General features: G+C 58.2%; 2 protein-coding genes across 19 annotated transcripts in view; one reads left to right on the top strand and one right to left on the bottom strand.

Annotated features, from left to right (window-relative positions):
• The first annotated feature begins 133 nt into the window (after positions 1–133).
• On the top strand, positions 134–5,064 carry MFSD10 (major facilitator superfamily domain containing 10). 9 transcript variants are annotated; one of them, XM_057502028.1, is made up of 13 exons: positions 134–151; positions 1,525–1,725; positions 1,828–1,924; positions 2,062–2,273; positions 2,578–2,736; positions 2,816–2,977; positions 3,223–3,331; positions 3,444–3,555; positions 3,797–3,905; positions 4,007–4,097; positions 4,214–4,261; positions 4,343–4,432; positions 4,688–5,064. In XM_057502028.1, exons 2-13 carry the CDS (start codon positions 1,552–1,554, stop codon positions 4,801–4,803), a joined length of 1,479 nt encoding a protein of 492 aa, XP_057358011.1. In that variant the 5' UTR covers positions 134–151; positions 1,525–1,551; the 3' UTR covers positions 4,804–5,064. The 9 variants fall into 9 exon arrangements, with proteins under 9 accessions (XP_057358011.1, XP_057358007.1, XP_057358008.1 ...); XM_057502024.1 differs by lacking the exon at positions 134–151 and adding an exon at positions 427–633 and having other exon boundaries at positions 2,062–2,169; XM_057502025.1 differs by lacking the exon at positions 134–151 and adding an exon at positions 435–633 and having other exon boundaries at positions 2,202–2,273.
• Positions 5,065–5,640: 576 nt separating this feature from the next.
• ADD1 (adducin 1) overlaps positions 5,641–19,409 on the bottom strand; it is a 71,085-nt gene continuing 57,316 nt past the window's right edge. For 3 of the 10 annotated variants that reach the window (XM_036921250.2, XM_036921253.2, XM_057502015.1), the window contains exons 11-16: positions 19,196–19,297; positions 18,509–18,598; positions 17,722–17,814; positions 13,240–13,396; positions 9,641–9,739; positions 5,641–7,511 (exon numbers count right to left, since the gene is read on the bottom strand). In XM_036921250.2, the coding sequence (XP_036777145.2) occupies positions 7,144–7,511; positions 9,641–9,739; positions 13,240–13,396; positions 17,722–17,814; positions 18,509–18,598; positions 19,196–19,297 (909 nt within the window). In that variant the 3' untranslated portion in view covers positions 5,641–7,143. Of the gene's footprint in view, positions 7,512–8,980; positions 9,016–9,640; positions 9,740–13,239; positions 13,397–17,721; positions 17,815–18,508; positions 18,599–19,195; positions 19,298–19,409 lie in introns of those variants that run through there. The other 7 variants (XM_057502019.1, XM_057502020.1, XM_057502016.1 and 4 more) reach the window with 4 other exon arrangements.

Genomic DNA, 19,409 nt, shown 5'->3' on the forward strand with positions numbered 1-19,409 from the left:
TGACTACGGGGCACACGTCACACATGTGACCAGCCCTGGCAGTGGCCTCACAGCATTGCATCAGGACGAGAAGGTTGGTGGGGGAGGACCTGGCAGGTAGTGAGGGAGCTCAGGATGCAGGGCACGGGAGCCAGAGCGCCCCCGCTGGCAGGTCAGGCTCAAGCCAAGAGCAGCCTTGGGTTTCTGGAAGAACGGGAAGGCTGAGGCCTTGCAGAAGCAGATGCTCTAGCAGGTACTTGGCCTCAACCCGCCTCTCCTGGGATAGTCCTGAGACATGGCTCCCAGGCGCACGGCTCTGCAAACCTGAAGGGCCCTGGCGGTTGTGAACACTGCCCCTGGGTTTCGGCCACGTGCAAACTTCGTCACGTAGCTGTTGCTACATTAATGTGCCAAGAGCCCAGACTGGGCAGGCACCCAACTGCCTCAGTGGAGTGGGCCCAAGTCAGGGGCCGGGTTCTCGGGCCGGGCCTTGCTCCGCCTTCAGCTCAGGATGGACTGTGCCAGCAACAGGCTCCTGAAGCCCCAGCTCGGGCGCCTCCCCAGCCCCGCTCCGGGCAGCCCAGGGAGCGTCACCGTCCCACGACGACCAGCCCTGCCTGTTCCTCGCGAAGGGGCGCGTCGTGGGCTGCGGAGGTGAGGCAGCCTGGCCCCCGCAGCCGCTGAGGGGCGGGGCCGAGGCCGCGGGTGGCCGGAGTGCGCTCGGGCCGCCGTGCCTGTTGGCTGCATTTGGGGATTTCGTAGGAAGGGGCGAGGGCGCCGAGGCGGCAGGGTGGCGCGCTGCTCCCTCGCGGCGGCTGGAAGCGCCCTTGGCGTTCGCGTTGCTACAGGGACCTCGCGGGGGGCGGCGCCGGGCCCCGCGCCCCCTCCTCCTGCCGCCCGGGACCCCGGCTCGGCACCGGACGCCGGACACAATCTCGGGAGCTCGCGGCACGGGGACCCGCGGGGCGGCGGCCGGTCAGGCGCAGGGAGCCTCGGGGCGGGGCGCACGGAGCGCCGCCCGGAAGAGAGGGCCCTGCGGCCGCCCACTTCCGGGGCGGGGCGGGCTGCGGTCGGCGCGCCCCTCCCGGACGGCGAACCCGCGGTCCAGTCCGCGTCCGTCTTCTCCTTCCTCCGGAGCGCGCGGCCGCGGCAGGTGCGGGGCGGGAGCGGATTCCCGGCGCGGCGTGGGCGGGTTTGTGTTCTCGGGGCGCAGTGACGGTCCCGGGGCCGCCGTTTCCCCTCGCGAGAACGTGGGGGTGGCCGCGCGGGTGGGGCGATGCCCGGTCCGCTGTGCCTGCGGTTTCTTTGAGCGGTCCCCGCGGCCTGAGCCTCCTGCCGCCGGGTCGGAGGCGGGCGCCCAGAGGAGCCCCGGTGTCGGGTAGCGGAAGACCCTCAGCAGAGCGGGAGGCACCTCCCGTAGGATGCTACCGGCTGCCAGCAGGTCGGGGGCATCGCGGGAGCTGGGGACTCAGTTTTCCCCGTGGCAGGGAGGCGCCTGGGACTCGGGTACCCAGAGGTGCCTCAGCGGATGCTCCCTGCCCTCAGGCAGCCCCGATCGGAGCAGCCCCCACCATGGGCTGGGGAGCCGGCGGGAGCTGCACCCCGCGCCCACCCATCCGCCCGCGGCCGGCGCCCGAGCCCCGCGTGCTCACGGTGGTGTTCCTCGGCCTCCTGCTGGACCTCCTGGCCTTCACCCTGCTCCTGCCTCTGCTGCCCGGGCTGCTGGAGAGCCACGGCCGTGCCCACGTGAGCCCTCCCCTCTGTCCAGTTGCTCTTGGCTCTCGCGATGGCCGCGCGGGCCCGAACGGGGACTCCCCCAACCCCTTGTCACGCGTCCTTGTCCCCCAGGACCCGCTTTACGGTGTCTGGCAGCGCGGGGTGGACTGGTTTGCCGCAGCTATCAGGATGCCAGCAGAGAAGAGGTACAACAGCGTCTTGTTTGGAGGTATGGCCGAGCCCCACTCTGGGACCCACTGGGGTCATCTTCCAGGACACCCCCCTCTTCCTGCCTGGGCTCCCGTCAGTCCCAGTCCTTGTCCACTCCTTTCTGCTCTCTCTCTGATTGGAGTGGCCACTGTCCAGAGGGGTCACCTTTCCTGGAGCACCACGGCCTGGGAGTGCAGGGCACAGCATGTTCAGACCCTTGGGGACGGAGACCGGAGTGTGGTGACAGCAGCTTCCGTCTTTCAGGTTTGATTGGCTCAGCCTTCTCCTTCCTGCAGTTCCTCTCCGCGCCACTCACAGGTGCTGCCTCTGACTGCCTCGGGAGGCGCCCAGTCATGCTACTGTCCCTGGTATGGGTACCCCAGGGTGGGAGCCTGCAGCCTTCTCCCACCCTCCCGGCAGCCCTCTAGGCAGGGAGGTGACGGCTGAGAGCCCCTTGAGGCCCCTGGGCTCCCACTGCTTCCTGGGGGTGGTGCTTGCAGGGTGGTGGCTCCTTGGCTAAGCCACCTGTGCCAGTGTTTCTGCCATCCACGGGGACTTTACAGGTGCCCACGGGATGCTCCAGAACAGGGCAGGGTCCCAGGGGATGATGCCAGCCCCACTCTGGACTCCTCCTGGCTCAAGTGACCATGGCTGGCCCCTGTCCTGAGGCAGGTAGGTCTGGCCACCTCATATGCCGTGTGGGCTGCCTCCAGGAGCTTCGCAGCCTTCCTGGCCTCCAGGGTGATCGGGGGCATCAGCAAGGGGAACGTCAGCCTCTCCACGGCCATCGTTGCTGACCTGGGCTCACCGCCCGCCCGCAGCAGAGGCATGGTGAGCGCTCCCTGCGGGCTGGCAGGCAGGGCTCCTGGGCCCGGGCCTCCCTGCCTGGCTCAGGCAGCCTTCTCCCCAGGCAGTCATCGGAGTGGCCTTCTCGCTGGGCTTCACACTGGGCCCCATGCTTGGTGCCTCCCTGCCCGTGGACATGGTGCCCTGGCTTGCCCTGCTCTTCGCGGTCTCAGATCTGCTGTTCATTCTCTGCTTCCTGCCTGAGACGCTGCCCCTGGAGAAGCGGGTAAGGGGGACCCAGGAAGAAACGGCTCATGGCCTGGATCTTGCGTCTGTGGGTCTGTAGGAATGCTCAGGGAGGCTGGGCTGTCCCCTCCTGATGTCCAGAGCCCCTCTTGGAGCTCCAGGGGTCCCTGCGCTGCCCAAGCCTGATGGGGGCCAAGCAGGTCAGGGCCATGCCTGTCGCCAGCCGCCAGGCCGTGTCTCCAGGCCCCCAGGCAGGCCTCTCCAGTTCTGTTTCCTCCACCCCAGGCACCCTCCATCGCCCTGGGCTTCGGAGCTGCCGCCGACCTGCTCAGCCCCCTGGCCCTGTTCCAGTTTTCGGCCACGGCCCACAGTCCGGACCCGCCTGCTGGAGACAGTAAGAGGCTGCCGCCAGCTCCCCCGGCGGAGCTGTTGCTCCCTCGGGCTGCCTGGTGCCCCCCTGCTGCTGTCCAGGCTGCGGGCCCAAAAGCCCCTCCCCTCTTCCCCAGGTCTCTGCAGCCTACGCCGCCTGGGCCTGGCCTACTTCCTCTACCTCTTCCTATTCTCGGGCCTGGAGTACACGCTGAGCTTCCTCACGCACCAGCGCTTCCAGTTCAGCAGGTGGGAGTGTGCCTGGGGATGCCTGCCATCAGCCTGTCCTGAGCCCCCTACTTCAGGGCTGATTCCCACCTAGACCCGTCCCCTGGGGCCCAGCTGATCAACCTGGGACAGAGGGCGGCCTGCCCGGAGGATGGTGATGAACGGCCTGTCGCCACCCCACCATGGGCTCCGGCTCTGGCTGTGGGAGCTAGGCGGCGAGCCAGCCCACGGGTCTGGGGTGCTGACGGCCCCCTCTTACCAGCCTGCAGCAGGGGAAGATGTTTTTCTTCATCGGTCTCACCATGGCCACCATCCAGGGCATCTACACCCGGCACATCAGCCCAGGCCGGGAAATTGCAGCTGTGAAGCGGGTACGGGAGTGTCTGTAAAGTAGGGGCAGGTGGCGTGGCATCCCAAGCTGTGCTGGCAGCAGCAGGGGGTGCGTCCTGAGGCCAGCTGTGCCCACCTGCAGGCCATCCTGCTGCTGGTCCCTGCCTTCCTCCTCGTTGGCTGGAGCCGCACACTGCCTGTGCTGGGCTTCGGGCTGCTGTTCTACTCCTTTGGTGAGTGGTCCCTGTGCAGAGGGGGCGCGGTGGGGAGGGTGGCAGGGACTCCTCTTGGATGCCACCTGCGCCAGCCTCTCTGGTGGTTTGACGGAGCCCCCGATGTCCCCCGCCAGCTGCCGCTGTCGTAGTGCCCTGCCTGTCCTCCGTGGTCGCTGGCTATGGTAAGCCCTTCCTTTGCCCAAGGCCACCCCAGGGGGGAGGAAGCTGGGGGGCCGCTGACGGCCTCTGCCCCCCTCCCACAGGCTCTCCTAGGCAGAAAGGCACAGTCATGGGCACACTGCGGAGCCTGGGTGCCCTGGCCAGGGCCGTGGGGCCCATGGTGGCTGCCTCAGGTGAGGCCTTTGGGGCAGCGCTTGGGGCTCCTCGTGTGCCCTGGGAGGCCAGGCCTGGGTGGGGGGGCTCCCAGCCCCGAGTAGAGACCACACAGCCCCTCCTGGCTTCCCTCAGCTGTCTGTTTCCACCTGTTTCCACCCCTCCTGTTCCAGCCACTTAATCTACAGCTCAGTCCTGCGTTCCCCGGGCCGAGGGACAGGCGAGCAGGGGGGTTGCCCAGCGGGCCCCAGTCACGCAGGCCTGTCTCTCTGCAGTGTACTGGCTGGCAGGGGCCCGGGTCTGCTTCACTGTGTGCTCGGGGCTGTTCCTGCTCCCCTTCCTGCTCCTGAGGAATCTGAGGCCTCCAGCACAGACTCCCAAGGCCGAGTAGCTGCCCGGCCCCGCCCCACCCCACCCCAGGCTGGGGGTGCTGAGGCAGGTAGTGGGGGGCCCTAGCCAGGACTGCTCCCCACTGCCTGCCTGGGGGCGCGAGACACTCCTCCAGCTCCCCAGGTGGGCCAGCAGCCCTGCTGGGAGCAGGCCCAGTGACTCCAAAGCCTCCCAGGCTTTCTGCTCATTTGTGTTCCACTCGATGTCATGGGTCTCAGCCAGGCCTCTGGGTGACAAAATAAAGCAGCTCTTTTATACCAAGTGCCCTTCTCCAGTACTCGGCTTTGCCTCAACACCCAGCGCCCTGGGACACCCCTGGTGCCAGAGCAGTCGCTCAAGTGGAAGTTTCTTCACCTCCACCGACCAGAGGGTAAGGCTGCGCCCAAGCCCGTTCCCTTTTGCACAGAGATACAAAATCAAGGGGCAGAATTCCAAACTGGGCTCCTCATGTGCTGGGCAATGCCTTGGTGCCTGCACCCTGGCAGACTGGGTAGGGGGATGCCTCTGCGGGTATGTTTCAATCACAGGTCCCCCCCACCTCTGCACTGCTTGTAGAGGACAGTAGGGTGTCAGGACAGCTCTCTGCCACTCTGCGGGCCCCGCCCAGCAGCCCCAAGGCCGCCCCTGCAGTGCCCAGTGGAGAAGCAAGTGGGCACCAGAGCAGGCAGTTAGTTCTAGGTTGCAGGTCTCCCCAGGCCAAAACAACAAACCGTCTTTTGACCAAGAAAAACACTTTGGCATCTTTTTTGGTGGGATGTGAGACAAGCTTCTCAAAGTCCTATTTTAAAATAAAGAAAATATTAAAAGGTAAAAACTGCCTTCCAAGCTTAAGACAAGGAACTGCTTAAAGAATTTTATTCATGAGTAAAATGTGTTACAGTGAAGAAAAGACACAGGACCTGTCCTCCCAAGCCTGTGTCCATATATGTGACTACACTTATGTTGTAATACAAAGAGTTAAAACGAACTACAAAAGTGAAATTAAAGTCACTGCCTGTGTGGGGTAAAAGGAAGGCTGACAGGAAGAGCCCACGGTTAACTGAAGTACAGGGTGATGGTGAAATTTCCTCACCACCTCAGCAACAAAATGACACGCAGGAGAAAAGCAGGGGGCAGGGCCATGCAGCCAGCCTCAGGTCCTGCTTGGTTTAGTCTGGGACCTCAGTCCGTATGGTACCAGGTCCATCAAGCACCCTGCCACCCTGGGGGGCTAATCAGGCTGGCACCAGGCAGCTCCTAGACTGGGTCACCCTTGAGGAGCCCCTGGGCCACCTGCTAGTTCCCTTTACACAGCTTCCTGCTGTGTCCCAGGGATCTGAGCTAAGTGACAGTGCACACCAGCGTCAAACAAGGAGAGCAGGTAACAGCTCCTTGAGTGACTGGCGAAGGGCATCGGGGGCGGCGCAGACAGGGCCACCAGGGCCGACCTCTACCTGGAATTGGCTTTTACCAAAAGCAGGGCATCTTCCCAGCTGAGTTCAGGTGGGGGCATCCCCTCTTAGCCCCCCGAGCTCGCCATCCCGGTGAGCAGTGCTTTGCTGCAGCCGGCAGCCAGCTCCAGACACGTGCAGAGTGGCCTACTCGTGTTCAGTCTAAAACAAAGAAAATTCTAGACAGGACTCTTCCCTCTCCTGATTTACCTTCCCCATGACTGGAATCTAGAGACTCCAAAGAGTAAAGCTGTGAGCCCCTGAACCCGTCTTTGGCCGCAGGGTAATCAGACCACACATGGGCTGTGTTGGGTGCACACAGGCCCACCTGCTGCTGGGATTTCCAGCTTAGCCCACACCCTCCTTAGGTGCCACAGTGCCCTGGCTGTTGGGCACATGAGTGTTTTCACAGGACTGAGGCTTTGTGTATATGAACAAAATGACATCACTGAGCAGATAATGCCAATAGGAAGCTGTGAGCCTGATTCAGTCACCTGAGACGTGAGGAGGAAGGGGAGCATAGCAGAGGAAGGGGTTACCTCACAACAGGAGAGGTGGAGGCCAGAGCCGGCAGGGCCTCCGACTGTCCAGCCGGAACCATGACGTAGCACCCCGGGAGGAGCACGTCCCTGCGGAGCAGGCAATGGGCTGCGCTGCTGCCGCTGATAGGCGCCGCAGAGGAGGACATGGAGACCAAGGCTCCCCCAGAACCTGAGGGTGAGGGTCCAGGGGTGGGGCCGGGCAGGAGGCCCACTGCACACACACGAGGTCAGCACCGGGCTACACGCGGGTCTGGTCATGCCACGAGGGGAGCTCTAGCTACGTGGGCATTTGCATTCCTTTACATGAGAAGACAGCACAGGACACACTTGGGGACAGCCTGGTGGCATCGGTCTGTGCAGGACGGGCCTTCAGGAGTCGCTCCTCTTCTTGCTCTTCTTCAGGAAGGAGGGGGTACGGAATTTCTTCTTCTTTTTGGATGGGGACTTGCCTGGAGACCCATCGCTGCCAGGGTCCCCAGCAGCCCCCTCCTCGGCAGCTGGGGAGACGGCCTCTTCGGCCACCTGGGCTGGGGCTGGCTCTGGGCTGGCCACTGGGGGGGACCTGGCAGGGCCTGGAGGGCCATGGGCCCCACCAAGCCCCTTCTCCCCCTCCTCCTCCTCCTCCAGTGTCGGGAAGCCAAGCGCTTCTGAAGGCTCTTCAGGGGACAGGTCAGGAAGAGTCGGCTGGAAGGCGGCGGCATCAGTGTCGCCCCTGGAAGTCGGCTCCTGCAGCGGGTCTGGTGGGGTCGGGAGGGAGATGGGGTTTAAGGGCAACTGCCCAGACTACAGGGGACCTCAAACACAGGCGGCACCTGGCCCAGAAACTGCCACTGTACTTGTCCTTAGGAACCCTTACCGAGACGAGGACAAGAGCCTTTAGGTAGGGTGGACTGTACTTCGTGGCTGGCTGAAGCTCACACACAAAGCACAGGCTCCCTGGTGGGCATTTTTAGCCCCTCGTGGACGGCACTGCCAGCCAGATGCCACCACAGGCTGGCCTCACAGCCATCAGAGTGACCTGGGCCAGCTGAGGGCGCTGGTCACACGCCGCACTCTGCACCAGTCCCCAGAAGGAGGCCTGCTCTGGAGCCCCCTGGGCGCGGCTGGGCCGCAGGACAGTAAGTCTAAGGCCGTCCGCGGCGCCCGGTCCGCCCTGTGGAGAACACCGGAAAGCGAGTGCAGCAGTGGAAAACCGGTCCAGTGGGAGCCCCAACCCCTGGGGCCCCTTTTGCAATACCAACAGCAAACAAAGCCATTTTAAATGATGTATGTTAATTAAAAGAAAAGAAAAGCCAACAGGTACAGGGCAGGGGCAAAAAATCAAGCCATCCTAACCATTTAAACATCAAAACATAAACGAGCAGTGTGACTTGTTTCGAAGAGACACTGGCTGGTTCCCAGTGGAGGCTCCCATCAGATTTCTATACTGCCGGGAGGACCCAGTTTTGTAGATTTAAAAAACAGCCTGTAAAGCTACAAGAGACTAGTGGTTTGCAAACTGGTACTTACAAATCAAGCCCAGCATCAGGAGGCGACGCAGATGGGCTGAGCATGGGTGAGTGGCCTCAGGAGGCTCCTGCCCCACCCAGCGCTGCAGTTCTGGGAGGCTGAAGCTGCCCCACCCCCACCCCATCAGCCCCTTTCTGCCCCGGGATAATCGGGTGCTCTTAGTTGGGGCAGGAAGAAATTAGGATTCACTCTGCAAAGCACGCTGAGTTGCCTGTGGTTGCACATAACTATTATGGAACCAAATGTCACATTAGAATAGTGCCAAATGGTGCTCTTCTGCCCCTCAAATTATACTAAAGCAAGGGTCCAAACTGTGCAATCCCATGCAGTGGGTGGCAAAATCCCACCCTGTCTGAACCTAGTCTAGATTATGTCTTATCTGATACAGCAAAACCCTCCCACCAAGCAATCATGAGTCTCACAGACTGAACAGGAACCCATGCCCCCCTGGACCTTCTGAGACCCAGAGGGCTCTGAGCAGCACCCCGGGGTCCATGGGAGCCTCCAGGGCAGGCAGCCCACCCACCGCTCAGATGACCCAGCCCCTGCCAGGAGGTACTGGGTACAAAAAAAGGGGACATCTGTGTTTATTCTGAATAAACAAGACCAAAACATAAAAGCAACAAAGCAGCAGGAGAAGGCAGCCAAGCACAGGGACCTCAGGTCAAGCAGGAGGAGCCGGGCAGCAGGGTACTTACTATGGTAACAGGTATTCCTTAGCACATCCGCCTCCTGCTTGGAGCGTAGCCACAGGAAGAGAAAAGCACAGGAGAGAGTCTATGCATTCAGTCCCAGCCACTGGGCACAGGAGAGTGGCCGAGCCACCCTCGCAGACACACAGGATTGGGGGGCCATAGGCTTCCAACAGCCATGGGAAGCACAATGTACAAGATGGAGGGACACACACTCGGGCCACACGCCACAGACATGCGGTGAGTGCAGCCAACAGAGGCCAGTTCTTTCCACACTGACTGACAGGCAAGTCAAATGGAGCAGGGTAGTCCAGACACAGTAGGGGACACTGTCCGGAGGCGATGCGAGCACAGGAAGGTTCAAGAGGTGTGCAAGTAGTGGGCAAAACAGACTCTGTAAACCATGGTGGGCTCCAATCCCCAAATCTGTCCTTCCCTGACTTCTATCTAATCTGTTTTGCCTCGAGTTACCCAGGACAGAATCAAAACAGGAGCGGAGGCCGGACGAGCTCAGAACCACAGGATGTATGGGCTCCAGGCACGCACACTCTTCATTAGTGTCATTCAACCACTGCCGCACGGTTGCTTGTCCTCCCCTGGACGAAAACACCAGTGTGCCCCTCCCAGTCCACCTCTGGCCACATGCCCTCCAGCGTGGGGCTCACCTTCCACAAGCTTGACAGGGGTGCTCGGGGGGGTGTGGGGGGCATCCGGGTGCTCGGGAGGACTCTTTTCTTTCTGATCTCCAGTCTCATCCAGATTCTCTGTAGATGAACAGGAAGGGAGAATATGATCAAGGGCTGTAGGCCCCGAGCCTTCGCCACCCGGCCCTCTGGAGGACAGTGGGGTTTCTCAGGGGGCATCCATGGGACCAGGCGGGCACAGCCACACTGTTGGCATCCTTTTCCTCATTCCTCTCCAAAAGGGACAGAGGAGGCAGATGATGACTGGGCTGTGGATCAGAACTTGGAACAGATTTAACCAACTCTGCATACAAAATTAATCTCCATTCTTACTCCAAAGAGAACCTGCCAGAACCATCTCTGTGACTCCCAGCGGACTGGTGGCCCCCAGCCTGCCCCCTCCTGCCCACTGGCGAGGGTCCGCACCATCCACCTCTCCCATTACCGAGCTGGCAGCCCAGAGCCCGGAGCACCTCACCCTAGTCACCACCTCAAGGGATGTCACGTGAACATTACTTTGGTTCTGATTTTTTATGTAGAGCATCTTCTACCAATAATTTAAACTTGGCAACTGTAATGCACATTTTTATTTTCTATGTAAAATATTCTGGTAAGAACCAGGGGAAAAATGGTAGAAACTAGGGCCCAGAGCCCAGAAAACTCCAAGTCTACTACATATCTAGGGAAAAATGCATACCAATGCTATCCTAATTCCCGAAATCTCCATCTCTCAATTGAACGGTTTGTATCAGTAGCTTAGGGTCACTGGGCCCCGTATTTTGAACCCCGTATATTTGAGTACCAAGCAGCTACTACAATCAGCAGGGCCTCTGATCTTAGGGAGACACCAACCTAAGCGGCACTACCTTTCTGCAGCCCTGTGTTATGACCAGAAGGCCTTTACATCTCCCACTTGAATAAACTAATTCCTTCAACCAGGAAAAAGTGCCAGAGGCCCAAGGCTTTGCCCCTCCCACCTGAGGCCTCTGAGGGACAGCCCGAGTTTCACCTGTGGCGCAGGAGACCGCCACACAGCCCCGCCCCGGACGCCAAGAGCCAGCACCACAGCCAGGCGGGGGGTGGCCAGGCAGGGCGCCTGGCTGCCACTCCCACTGACAGCTGTGTCAGAGCATGGTCCCAGCTGTCCCATCCATGCACTTGCTGTAACACCCTCCTAGTGGAGCCTCACATGTAGGGGAAACTCTCCTATATCTTGTGGTTTGACTCAAAAAAAAAAAAAGTCAGGTTTCTCAGACCCTGAAAGGGCCCAAAGAACACACATCCTGCTAAGGGACCGGCGTCAGGCCACAGGACCTACAGCTTAGGCCCACTCTCCACCCGCAGTTCTCACTCTGAGGAAGGTAATTACGGCAACAGCTCAGAGCTCTGCAGGCCGCGTACACTGTTCTGGGCAGAGAATGGGAATCAGCTCGGTGCGGCTGCAATGTCAGGGTCACTCTCAGTCAACACGCAGTTGAGTCTTAATTTTAATGCACATCTAACAGAAAGCGACAGGCAGTGATGGTGTTACACACACTGAAGAACAATTCAGCGGTTTTTCTGTACAACTCAAACTTAAGTAGCAGCTAACCAGTGCATTAAAGTGAGACAAAAACATTAAATTAGGGCACATAAGAGGCTGTCCTAGGAGCAGCACCTGGGCTAATCCCCCATGGACCCAGGAGGGTGACTGTCCGCCCCCCACGCTGTGGGCCTTCCATGCCAGAAGGCTGGTGCCCAGGGGGCAAACTGAGGAAGAACTGGGCCCACACTCAGGACCTGCGGCCCCAGTAAAGGACTAGGGTTGGACCTCTGCAGCGCCAACCTTCTGAGTGGTGGAGGGCTCTGTGCCCCACGGTCTCCCTGGTACCAAGCAAAGGCACCCAGGGAAAGGGACTCAGATCCACCTCGACCTTCAGCGTAGAGGCAGTGAGAGCCTTGCTTCTCTCATTAGTTCTCAAACTGTGTGGATCTACTTTTCAAAACCTAAAGTTTGAAACAAACTGCTCCATGAGGTTCGGGCTCTTAGAGCCATTTGTCATTTGTTGTAAAGTAGTCCCACCACATTTCACAGAAGTACAACCTCCTGTGTGAGGGAGTGCCCAAGCGAAACAGAGGGTGCACCAGTACACAGCCACACCGTCTGCGAATGTGCCAGAGCAGGCAACGCGGCAGCCCGCGATGGCCCCTGCCCAGGAAGACTCAGGGTCTGTGGAGAAAGATGGGAAGTCGGGAACCCCCAAGGTGGAGACGGTGAAGCCTGCAGGCTGCCAGTGGGAGGACGGCACGGTGACACAGGTGACAGATTCTGGGCCAGCTCCAGGCCCTGCCACCTTGTTTGTGGCCCAGACTCCTCTGCTCTGACTTGTGGGAACAGGCCTGTCTCAGGGTCACTCTGAGAACTGGCTGACATGCGTGTGTGCGGCACCCAGCACAGCGCCTGGCACAACACAACTACTCACACAAGGCCAGTGAGTGCTGACGAGGCTGCACAGATCGCGGAGGCCTCTTCTCGGCGAGACTTTAACAGGGAGAGGTGCTGCATGTGTCAAAGTGCAGAATGTCTCTTAAAAACAATCTTTAGCCTGCTCTCCCACGGACCACTCAGGATCAGAGGTCCTGTGAATGCCCTATTCAGGGCGTCTAGCGGGAGGAATGAGGACTGCCCGGCAGGGCCCGCAAGCTCCGGACGGCACTCGGGGCACAGGGGCCCTGCTCACTCCCTCCTCACTCGTCCACAGCTCCACCACCTCCTCCAACAGCCAGGGCACTTTCAGGCCCAGCCTCATTCTGGTGGAGCCATTCAGGACTGAGGATCCCACGCCACCAGGTCCAGGGACAGCACCCTGGCCATCTGGTGTGGTCCCATGTAGCCCTTACAGCTGTCCCTGTGGGTCTCCTCTAAGCGGACTATTCAGAAGTGTGCCCAGCTTTCCAGTCCCCATGGAACTGTGGTAGGAAGCCAAGCCAAGAAAAGGGACAATGTTTCTTTAAGGCTTTAAGAAGGCAGAGGAAACAACAGGGTGCTCGAGTTCAAAGCAATGTAACAGTGTACCCCCACCAGGGCCCCCCGGGACAGAACAGCTTGCTGATCACAGTCATGTAGGCCCATTAGTTTACAATGGAGTATCTGGGTGCCCTTTATAGAGATAGGCTAAAGCACAACCAGCATTCGGGCTGAACCTGTAGTACACAAATAGCTCCCACTGCCCCCCTGTCCTTGGAGTGACTACGTAGCAGGCACGCCCCGCTGGCTCGGGGCTCAGCCTTTGGATAGGAACCCATGCAGCCAGGGCGGCGCTAATAAACTGCTTCTCCCCAAACATCCCGGGGTCCCGACTCTTGTTCGCACTTCCCGCGGTTCCTGCAACAGAACTGGCCCAAATGAGCAGACAGAAATGTGCACTGAAGAGCGTTCTAGTCTTAACTAAACACAAGGTTTTGTCTCCCGGGCAGGACTGTTCTCATCATCACCAACAGTCAGTACCAGGGGCCCAGAGGAGCTCACACAGCACTTCCCTGGGCCTCTGCGACCACCCGTGCCGAACCTGCCCAGCAGCCCAGGACTGGAGCGCGCTCACCTTCCGGAGCCCTCTGCTTCCGCTCCACCTCCCTGCGGTACTCCTCCAGCTCCTGGTCCGTGAGCGTGGTGAAGGGGTTGGGGCCCGCGGTGCTCACAATGACGTGAGGCTGGTACTCCTTCTCGATGATGGCCTTGGAGGCTGTCACCAGCTCCCCCTGAGGACACAGAGGGAGTCCTGGTCCCCAGGAGCCCTTCCCACAGGACTCTCCCTCCCAGGCAAGGCGGCAGGCAGGGTGGGGCAGGGAGGCTTTCCTGGAGCACACAGACACCGGAGACCAGCCTGGGCTTTGCCACAGGCCCTGAGGCTCAGGTGGAGCTGCAGCCTTCAGTGGGGGAAGGCACAGAAACAGTGGGTGGTGCTACAAAATAAATGCAACAGGAGAAAAACTCCTGAAGCAAATCAGGAGCAAAGGCATCAAAGTGCAGAGCGCCTCACAGAAAACAGTCTCCTCGCTGAAAGACAGATGGACAAGATGACTTTTTAAGTCAACTGCCTTCCTTCACAACATCAGGAAATTTCGTGGATAACAACACTCTGGAAGGTATGTTCAGAGATTTGCTTACATTCTAAGTTCCCAGAGTTCTGTTCCTCTGACTAGGCACTAAGTTTCTAACTAGCTCCCAGACCTTATCCCAAAGCACCGAGAAAACAGAATGTCCCCAAATACCAGCATTTGTCTAAGGAATTTGGAAAACGGTGAGAATTTGTATAAAATGAAGGGAAGGGGAAGGCACAAGCCTAGCTCACAGACCACGTCCACCTTCTGAGAAGAGGTGGGCCCAAGAGGCCCAGCGGGCAGGGCGGCCCTGAGGTGTGTGGCCTGCCCCATACTCAGCTGCCCCAGGGAAGCTCTGTGCCCCACAGGCCAGCCCAACTAGCCCCCATACACTATGGGTTCATTTTTGAGAAAGTTAATCAGAACTCACGTACAGGCCCATCACTTAATGGGAGCTTCCAGAGACAACTGAAAACAGGAGACTCCAGAATCATTTTGAGGCCAGGCCCGGTTGGCCAGTGCTGTCGATGACGGGCCAACACCTGAGGTAGCGGGCATCCCAGCAATCTGCACAGGAGCCAGAGCCGGAGCAAGTGCTGGGGAATTCAGTTCCCCTGGGCCAGCTGCTCCCCGGGCAGAGGCTGGGGATCCCGGGGGAGCAGTCTCTGCCCAGCACACTGGGTATGGAGCGTCTGTAAGCAATCCCGGAGTCTGGGGACAGGGAAGGGCCTGCTGGTATTGGCAGCCTTTGCTCAGAAAGCCTGGCGACTCAAGACAGCCTGGATGGTCACAGGCAGCCCTCTTTTTCCCCAGGCCTGACCTAAGGTTAACTGGGTTTTCATTCAGAAGCAGCCCATCCTCACCAAGACAGAAACCTGAGTCCTCTGCCACGTGTGTTAGCTCGATAGCTCATGACAAGCCCCTTCCTGCCCACAGGCCTCAGTTTTGCCACCCAGGAAGGGGCCTGCTGGGTCAGCACAGCTAAGGCCCTGCTGAGCACTGTCATCCTATAAAGCTACTGGCAACTTGGCTGCATTTGTACCCCAGCATCACTGCTAATAAAATGAGGTGATACAAGGTTTGAGAGAGGTGTTTAAATTCATTTAAACCACATGTTCAAAATCAGTAAAGGTATAAAAGAGCTAGAATTGACTGCCACAGAGACACCCCAAGGAGAAACAAGGCCCTCTCTGGCTGGACACCAGGCCCTCAAGGCACAGCACAGCCAGCCAGCGGCTCCTGCCTCCAGATTCCTCAGCTGGGATCCAAACTGCGGCCAGGCCAGCTCTGCGCAGATCGGGGACAGAGGGGAGGGACCTGACTCTGGAGGGAAAAGAGGCAGCAACGCTTGGGGTGCAGAGGGAAGCAGGCCCCCAGTGTTTGAGAAATCAGCATGTGGGATGGCTGCCCCCTCCAGCAGGCCACACAGAGGCTCTTGCTGTTTCCCTCACACCCAGGCACCTAACATGGGCCCTAAGCACAACAGATGGCCGGGGACTGCTTCTGCACTTGACTGAGGCAGTGTGTGGAATGACAGCTCCATCTCTGAAGCTGTGCAAACCTGGGCTAGTGACCTGACCTCTCTGAGCATTTTCATCTGTAAAATCCACTCAGATTGGAATTTACATTCTTAGTGCTGGGCCATGCACACACTAGGTACACACCAAGCTCAGCAACTGAGTCTGCTAGGTGGGCCCAGGCCCCCTCGAGTTTCTACCACGAGCGTGAAGGGTGATGGGGATGTGGCCCGAGTGCACACAGAGCAGGGCAGCTCATGCACACACATCAGAGAGCAGAGTTCTCTCCTGGGCCGGCCAGCTTTCAGCATGACTGTCACACACCCTAGGCTCTAACGACTCAGTCCACCTGCGATAAAACCCAAAGGCAGCCACAATCACTGCAGCTTCCGCGATGGAGTCCAGAGAGCCACTGGCTGGGCATAGTATTCCTTTGGGACCTGGATCGTCGGGCTGCAGCTAACAACTCACCAGCCCCTTCTTCTGTCAGAAGACAACACCCGCCCTGTGCGCACAGGCAGCACCAGGGAGGGAGCGGTGGGAGCAAAGGAAGGCATTCCAGAGAAGCCCCAACTTCCTAAGTTCCAAACACCCATTCTTCAGGTTCTCAAACACAATGCAACTATCTACACACAAGCCTTTTTAGGCAAAGAACATTTTTAGGACATTTGACAAAAGGTCCTTTTCCCTTAATCAAGGAGAAATCCACTTGCCAGTGAGCAGCACCATCTTCCTGAAGGATCAGGGTGGTCTGTGTTTTGAGGTCCACACAAAAGATGTGGGAGAGCCCCAGTAAAGCCCATCAATTGAGTCAGATTCCCCCCATAAAAATGAAATATGCTTAGGCAGTAGGAAGATCAGGGTGCAAATGTGAGCATCAGAAAGAGGGTGGCAAAGAAAACAGGCTGGGTCGTGAGGCGCCACCATCTCCTGAAACAAGAACCTATACGTGAGGCACCACCATCTCCTCAACGGGCCCAGAGCTGAGTGGTTTCTTTGGCCAGTTCCAGCCGGACATGCCCCTCATGGAGGGCACAGTGCTCCCACTGGGGAGGATGCCCGATTATCAGAAGCCCCACTCCTGGGGGCCCATCACCCATATTTCATGAAGCATCCACAGGCAGCTGCCTCACACCCAGTCTGAGCACTGCTGGAGGGAGTGAAAACAGCTGAGGGCAAGGGCTGGCCAAGAGTGTGTCCTTTCAAACAGTGATGAGCCTGCCTTCTAGAACCCCCAGCAGGCAGAGAGAGAAACCACTACACGCAACACAATGCAGTGACTACACGTAAGCACCAGCCACCGAGCTAGAGGGCTGCACTGCGGGTGGGCTCTGGTGGGCTGTGGGCTCACACTGAGACAAAGAACTGTGAGTACAGGATCACAAAGGCTTCAGCCTCAAGTGCCAAAGCAGGAAAACTAGCTAACTGGGGTGTAAGAGCACATCCTCCCCTGGGCAGAGAAGTCCCTCCAAGAAGGGCAGCTGGAAGCACTTTCTAAGAACAAGGAATAACAGGACCTGCTGAATTAACATGTAAGTGTGCAAAATAAAGTTACTAGTGGGGACCTCAGACAAAAATGTAGAATCTCTGGTACAAATCTGCTTTTCTCTGGCAATTGGCATATCACTAAAATGATATCTGCATTTCCCTGGAGGCGTATTAATTGAAAGAGACAGGCGCTGAACATTTCCTTTGCCTGCAGGGGAACCCAGGAAAGCCTCTGACACGTGCCCTGGGCTCCAAGTCTGCACACCAGCAGCCTGCCTGTTTAGGAAGGGCTCCTTCCAGCTGACCAGGTCATGCCAGACTTTCCACTTCCAGACATGCTAGATATGCATATACGTAGAGAAAGCATAATCTGGGCTTTCAATTTTTCCTAAGTCTTTTGCCCCCCTTGCAACATTTAAAAAATTATCAACAATAAAAGAAGTTCTTAAATACTTTTCATCAGCAACAAAGATACTGCCTTGTTTGATTTCCCATTCCTCTGAACACCCATGGTCTTTCAATCATAACACCCTCCGAATGTCATGCTCACTACATTTGCAGTCAGAGCTGAGCAAGCGAAGATGGGAGGCCGCACAAGAAGCTGCCCAGGCCCCAGACTGCCCACGTCAGCCTTTCGCAATCGGCATCTTTGAAAGGCAAGCTCCTGAGACCCAAACACAGGCACTGACCACGGTCACATGCAGAACTTCAGAAACGCACCGTATTGTTAAGATCGGCCACTTCTCAGCAACAACTAGAGTGCTCAACACTGTAAACCTCATACCAAATGTTTTAATTAAAGAATACACAGTAGGCAGAACAGAACCTTCTGTGCTATCTCACAGATAATTTAGAGACAGGTTTAAAGCTACTTTGGTAACTAAGAGACAATGCCAAGCGAGAGCAGACAGGTGGGGGATGGGCTGGGGAGGACAGCAGTGCATGCCGAGAGGCAGTTCAGGACAGGCAGTTGAGTACCTTTCTAAAAGACAGAGATTTAGCAGGACTAAAGGTCTGCTCTGTAAGCTCGAGCCCTTCGATTGTTTCCGTGCAGTCAGAGAGGGGTGCGTCCTGCAATAGTAAACTGAGTTGTCAGAGCCCACCAGGCCCAGCTTTGAAAAATCCACCAAGTGCACAGGATGGAGCCAGAGGAAAGCATGCAACAGGGACAGCCTGCCAGGTCAATGCAGTGGTACCGGTGATGCCACATGCAAACACAGACCTCAGAACCAGGACCACAGCCGGCCAAAATCGGAAATGCGACAACCATCACCTACCCTGTTTAAAGCATCAGGTGGCAACTTATTTTTCAGAGATAACTACTTACGTGATTATCTTTACTGAAACGCGCGTGAACGTGGACACTTAGTGACCTCTGCAACCACCTTTCCCCAAGCAGTGCTTTGGTGCAGACAGCTCAAGGACAAGAACACAGGCCAGTCAGCCCGCCCTCCCCGAGCGTGTTACACAGCACTCTGCTGAACCCAGGACGAGCCTGCGTCCCAGAGTGGGAGGCACGTGTGCTGCCCCACAAAGGCATGCAGGTCGTGGAGCAGGGCCCCCAGGGCATGCTTATGCTTGGCCTATATACAGCTCAAGGGTAGTGGCTGCACTATTTCTTATCATGAAGACTGTTAACAAGGATAACTGGCTGCCTAGAACACTCACCTCACAGGGCCAATCTCTCCCAGCTTAAGAAACATTTTGGAGCAGACAGACATTAGTGCCACCACCCGCTCATGTCAGAGATATCCTGAGCTCTCACCTGGACAAGGCTCCTGTCCATCACTACACCACACAAGACCTGGGACTGGGGGCCAGCCGTCTTGATGTCCTGTAAGTTCTGCTCTCGGATCTGAGGATGGCAAGGAGAAACACCCATCAGCAGCACAGAGAAGCCTCTCTGTGGCTGCGAGTCACCTGGGTCCACAGCCACACACATGCTGCGCTTCTGTGCAGCCCCCATGGGTCCTGTGTGGCCAGGCCTGCCCCAGCCTGAGCAGCAATCCACGGGCCTCAGGGGCAGGCCCACTTCTGACCTTCTGCACCTTCTAGGTGGCCTTGGCACACACGGGTCTCTTCCCACACTCACTGACTTGAAGGGAAACATTCCCTATGTGCCCATCTCATAATGACACTCTGAACACTGCCGGGTCTCACGTCTGATACACCAAATGCTCAGGACTCTTCAAACAAATCCTGAAAGCCGGGGACTAAGGCTGTTCTTGCCAGAAGCGGTCTTGGCAGCTTCCAGTCCTGTCCTACTATGTGAGTAAGCATCAGTTCAAGAAACACGGGCCCCCCACCATTGGGTGCTTGCACATCACTTGTTAGCATGACAGCAGAAGCAGCGCAAAGAGCGGCCCCTCACTGGGGAAGCAGCATGCATGCCATCCTGCCTGCGCCACCGCTGCCACCCACGAGTCCCCACCAGGCTGGCCCCAGCACGCACCTTGTTCCGCATCTCCTGCACCTCTTTGGGATTAGTGTTCAATGGGACAAACAGGTTGGGGACAGCAGAGGTGGAAGTTCTCTGTCCATCCTCTTTAGTCCACTGCAATATCAAAAACAGTTGACAAGTCAGAATTGAGACAAGAACAGGTACCACCACAGCATCCAAGTTGCCCAACTTATCTCACGTCTGATCATGCGCCGAACACCACAGA

Source organism: Manis pentadactyla, chromosome 5 (genome assembly GCF_030020395.1).
Source record: "Manis pentadactyla isolate mManPen7 chromosome 5, mManPen7.hap1, whole genome shotgun sequence".
NCBI classification, from domain to species: Eukaryota; Metazoa; Chordata; class Mammalia; order Pholidota; family Manidae; genus Manis; species Manis pentadactyla.